General features: G+C 63.3%; 1 protein-coding gene and 1 pseudogene across 1 annotated transcript in view; one reads left to right on the forward strand and one right to left on the reverse strand.

The window, feature by feature from the left end:
- The window catches only part of ACA1_271610, a 4,618-nt pseudogene extending 3,891 nt beyond the window's left edge, over nucleotides 1-727 (forward strand).
- A 145-nt stretch (nucleotides 728-872) lies between these two features.
- Nucleotides 873-4,217, reverse strand: part of ACA1_271720 (GTPaseactivator protein for Ras-like GTPase) — a gene marked incomplete at both ends in the record, with an annotated part of 4,689 nt that continues 1,344 nt past the window's right edge. The window contains 13 exons of the mRNA XM_004336581.1: nucleotides 873-935; nucleotides 1,032-1,193; nucleotides 1,290-1,596; nucleotides 1,710-1,897; nucleotides 1,998-2,303; nucleotides 2,409-2,510; nucleotides 2,748-2,803; nucleotides 2,919-3,036; nucleotides 3,145-3,207; nucleotides 3,286-3,367; nucleotides 3,421-3,548; nucleotides 3,652-3,831; nucleotides 3,953-4,175. Of these exons, the coding sequence (XP_004336629.1) occupies nucleotides 873-935; nucleotides 1,032-1,193; nucleotides 1,290-1,596; nucleotides 1,710-1,897; nucleotides 1,998-2,303; nucleotides 2,409-2,510; nucleotides 2,748-2,803; nucleotides 2,919-3,036; nucleotides 3,145-3,207; nucleotides 3,286-3,367; nucleotides 3,421-3,548; nucleotides 3,652-3,831; nucleotides 3,953-4,175 (1,978 nt within the window). The remainder of the gene's footprint in view (nucleotides 936-1,031; nucleotides 1,194-1,289; nucleotides 1,597-1,709; nucleotides 1,898-1,997; nucleotides 2,304-2,408; nucleotides 2,511-2,747; nucleotides 2,804-2,918; nucleotides 3,037-3,144; nucleotides 3,208-3,285; nucleotides 3,368-3,420; nucleotides 3,549-3,651; nucleotides 3,832-3,952; nucleotides 4,176-4,217) is intronic.

The raw sequence follows: 4,217 nt of genomic DNA on the forward strand, positions 1-4,217 counted from the left end.
ACCACCACGCGGCGCGACAGCGGGCGGGAATGGAGCGACTCGCCCGGGAGCGGCCGGAGCGCGACGACAAGCCCTTCCATTGGTCGAATTGCAGCGGCGGCTGAGGGACCTAGTTACGAGCGCAAGGTGACCGTACTGACCGCGGGCGGAGCTCAGGCCCCCACGTCGCCATCGTTTTCGTCGGAAGAGGTCGGCTGGGGCGAGGCGCCGGTCAGCCCGGTCCTCGGGCGGGGCGGCGGCACCCACCGCATTGCGCGCAACCAGACCTCCCACGCCGAGCTCAAGTACTTGGAATTCCACTCTCTCCCCCCCCACGTCTACTACCAGTCACGTGCTGATTTCCTGGTCGCGGCCGCGGCGTGGCCCCACCAGGTATTTCAAGCAGTTCGGCCTCGACACCCCTCCCGTGGAGGCCCGCGGAAAGAACGTCGGCGATGCCTCCCATCTCGAGAAGGGTACAGTTCCTATACACACACAACGCGCGACACACGACACACGACACACGACACACACACGACACACACGACGCAACACACACCACATCGCGCACCGGGGGGCTCACCGCCTGCATTGGGGGGCGTGCGTGCGTCTGTCAGGTTCGCTGCCGCCGTCGCTGTCGACGCTGCACCGACAAAACTCGCTCAAGAACCTGCGGCAGGAGGCCGTCCTCCTGGAATCCCGCGAGGCGGAGTCCGGCGGCTGCTGCTCGTCCTGCGTGCTCATGTAAGCTGCAGCCGCGGGGGGGGGGCGGGTAGGGAAGGTGGATTCGCACACAGTTTTGATGGTTTTATTTTTTGATCAATGTTCGGAGGAGGATTTACACGAGTTCGAGAAAAGAAGAACCTGGTGGCGCACGCACCAACCACCACTCATCAGTAGGGCTCCGACGGGATATCGCAGAGAGCCACGGAGAGGAGCCCCTGCAGCTTCTTTTGCTGCACAGCACAGACACCAACAACGAAGACCACCAATATATATCAGCATACACGACGTCGCTTCAAGGGAGGTTAGGGTCCGACGGAGAGGGGTACCAGCGGCGGCTTGTCGCTGGCAAGCTTCCATAGGCCGGGGAGGGAGGTGAGGAGGGCCTGCTTGATGACGCCCACGCACGTGACCACGTTGTAGAGTCTCCCGCCCGCCGACCTCCCGCGAGGCGTCACGCTCACCGGCGCCCGAGACATCGTCTCCTCGTCCTGGAACGACACGCGTGTGTGTTACACAAACCAACAACCAACAACAACCAACAACGCAATCATAGGTGATGCTGAGGGTTGGGGGGTGTAACATACGACAAGTTCGCGCATGAAGGACTGGACGAGGGCGAGGTTCTGGGGCGAGATGAAGGTGTTCATGGAGGCCATGTAGCTCTCCTTGTCGCCGAACGGGATCCCGTTCATGAGGCTGTAGACGCACTTGGAGACCAGCATCAGCACCCGGTGCTGCCCGCCGCCGCTGCCGCCGGCGTTGACGCCCGCGGCCACGAGCGCCGGCGAGAGGAAGCGGAGGAAGAACAGGTTGGCCACCGCCTGCACGTGCATCTCCGGCCAATGCCGCTTCACCTCAGCGCTCACCTGGCCCAGCACGCGCCGCACCGACCTGGAATGCAAACGCACGACACACACACGGCCCATGACACGCGCACACGTTTCGATCGAAGCGTGAGCCACGGAGCGAATCAAAATCGAGCGATTGGGGAATGTGGGGGGTACAGGGGGCAGCGGTGGGCCGATGCGCAGACGTGGACGAGGAAGGCCTGGGCCATCTCCAGCACCCGCCTCGCGCTCTGCTCCCGGTCCTGCGCCGACGGATTGCGGGCCGGATCCAACTCGATCGGCGATTCGAGCGCGGAGGCGGCGTGCAGCAGGGGCGCCGTGAGGAATTCCAAGTATGCCTTGCCCTGTTGTTGCACCGTCACGCCAAATGAATATAATGCAAAACACATGATATCGCTATTTTGGCATCTAAATAAAAATCAACGAATGGGAGGGAAGGGGCACCTCCTGGTTGAGGAATGTGGTGAGCATGCGGAGCCCCACGCTGTCCTCGCGGAAGAGCACGGCCGCCTGCTGCTCGGCGCCGGGGTCGGCAGACCCGCCAGATGCGGAGGAGGAGGAGGGCGCGGCGAGGTTGAGTTCGTCGAAGATGACGACGAGGAGCAGGTTCTGCACTTTGCCCATCTGGGCGTAGAAGTTCATCACGGCCTCGAACACCTGCCGCACGGCCCGGCTGTCGTCTCCGCTCATCTCCAGACGCAGCAGCGTGCGCACCAGCACGTACTGGTCCCACGAGTCCTCCAACAGCATCTGCACGATCACACACACACACACACACACGAGACACACGCGCGCGCACCGTCATCAGCGGTCAGATCCAGGGACAGACTGAGGGAAGGGAGGGTGGGGGGCGACCTCAGTGAAGGCGTTGAGCATGCGGTGGTAGCTCTGGGACGGCACCGGCAGGCCCTCCTCCGAGGGTTCGTCGAGGTCGTGTTCCGCCTCCTCGGCCTTTTCCTGAAGTGGAGCGCAACCACACACACGATCACCGATGGCCGCATTAGCACCGGCACTCGGAAAATGCGGTCGTCTCGTGCCGTTGGTGTCATGTCGTCGTGTGGTGTCGTGTGGAGTCGCGTGGTGTCGTGTGGTGTCGTGTGGTGTCGTGTGGTGTCGTGTCGGAGAGGAATGTGCCTTGGAGGGCGGGGAGGGGGTGAGCGGCGGGGAGGGGGTGGACGCGCTCCGCCGCCGCACTCCGATGCCCAGCCGGGGCACTCCCTTGCCCGATTGGCTGCTCGGCGAGGCAGGCACTATTTGTACAAAAACCATAAAAAGAGAGCCACGTCAGCACTGCAAGCCCTCTGCCAATCAATGCGCTCGCATTTGCACGCGACCAATTGAATCGTGGATGAGGGCGTCTCGCACCGTCAGCGGGGGCCGCGGCTTCGCGGTTGGCGCCCCGGTGGGAATGCTTGGCCCCGTCGCCGTTCTTATCCGTGGTGGGCGTTTTGATGATCTTTTCGGGCTTCTTCCGCGGCGACGTCTGAGGGCGCAGCAACTGTTGTTGTTGGCACCACCGATGATCGTCACGGTATCAGTGATGAACTGAGGGGGGGGGTAAAGAACGAAAGCGACCGGGAGGGTGATGGACCTTGAAGATGTTCTGCTTGCGGTCGCTGTTCTTTTCCTTGCGCGTGGACTCCTCCGTCGTCCCCTTCTACAGAGATCAAACGTGATCAGCGCACTATTGCCCGACCCAATCCGAAATTGGGATTGAGTCGCGAAGAGGTACCATGAGCTGGGCGTGCGAGGTGAGGAGGCGCGCCTGCGCCTGATCGCACAGAGAGAAATCGGCAATGTCGATCCCCAGGTACCTGCATACCGCACACACACGCACACACACGCACACGCACGCACACGCACGCACACAGCGGTCAGCGGCCTGTGGAGTCCGTCTTGGCTGGAGTCGACGTGCGCGTACTTGGCTTCTTCGAGGGAGGCGAGGACGGGCGTGCAGGCGAAGCACATCACCTGCTTGGCCTTGCACCACACCATCTGGGACCCAGGCACGGCCACCGCGGTGAGCCAACATCATCAGCACCGTGACGTCACTGTGCCACCTTGAAAAGAGCAAACAAGCAGGGGTTGGTAGCAGCACCTCGCCGTGGAGGGTGAGCTGGTAGTCGTCGTCGTAGTCGTGCACGATCGTGAAGGGCGCCACCTTCCGGTTGAGGTACAGCGGCCGGAATGCGGCGAACGAGAGCGACGGGGGCTCCGTGATGGTGAAGTACTGCGACATGTGGTCCCCCGCCTCCATCCCCACTATCCGCTGCAGCGACTGGTAACACGACACGACACGACACGACACGACACGACACGACACGACACGACACAGCAACAATCAGGCTTTGTCGTTGCCAGGCGTGCGTGGGCATAGCGTGGATGGGGGAGGGGCCCACCGGCCCGGCCTGCTGGACGAGGCACTCGCGGTCGAAGACGATGTGGAAGGGGAAGAGCCGGCTGAGCCCCTTGGGCGGGAGGCCGATGGGGTGGGGTCGCGACCGCCGCAGGTCGGACGTCGACGCCGACGCCGACGACGATGGAGAGGAGGAGCGGCCAGCGGCGCCACCGGACGCGGCCAAGGCAGCGGCGGGGCACTGGAGGAAGATGCCGGAGCCCTCGCTTTGGTCTGAGTCGTTGGAGTTGTCCGAGTGGGTGGAGCTG

The sequence above is a fragment of the Acanthamoeba castellanii genome (genome assembly GCF_000313135.1).
Source record: "Acanthamoeba castellanii str. Neff unplaced genomic scaffold scf7180000084771, whole genome shotgun sequence".
NCBI lineage: Eukaryota > Discosea > Longamoebia > Acanthamoebidae > Acanthamoeba > Acanthamoeba castellanii.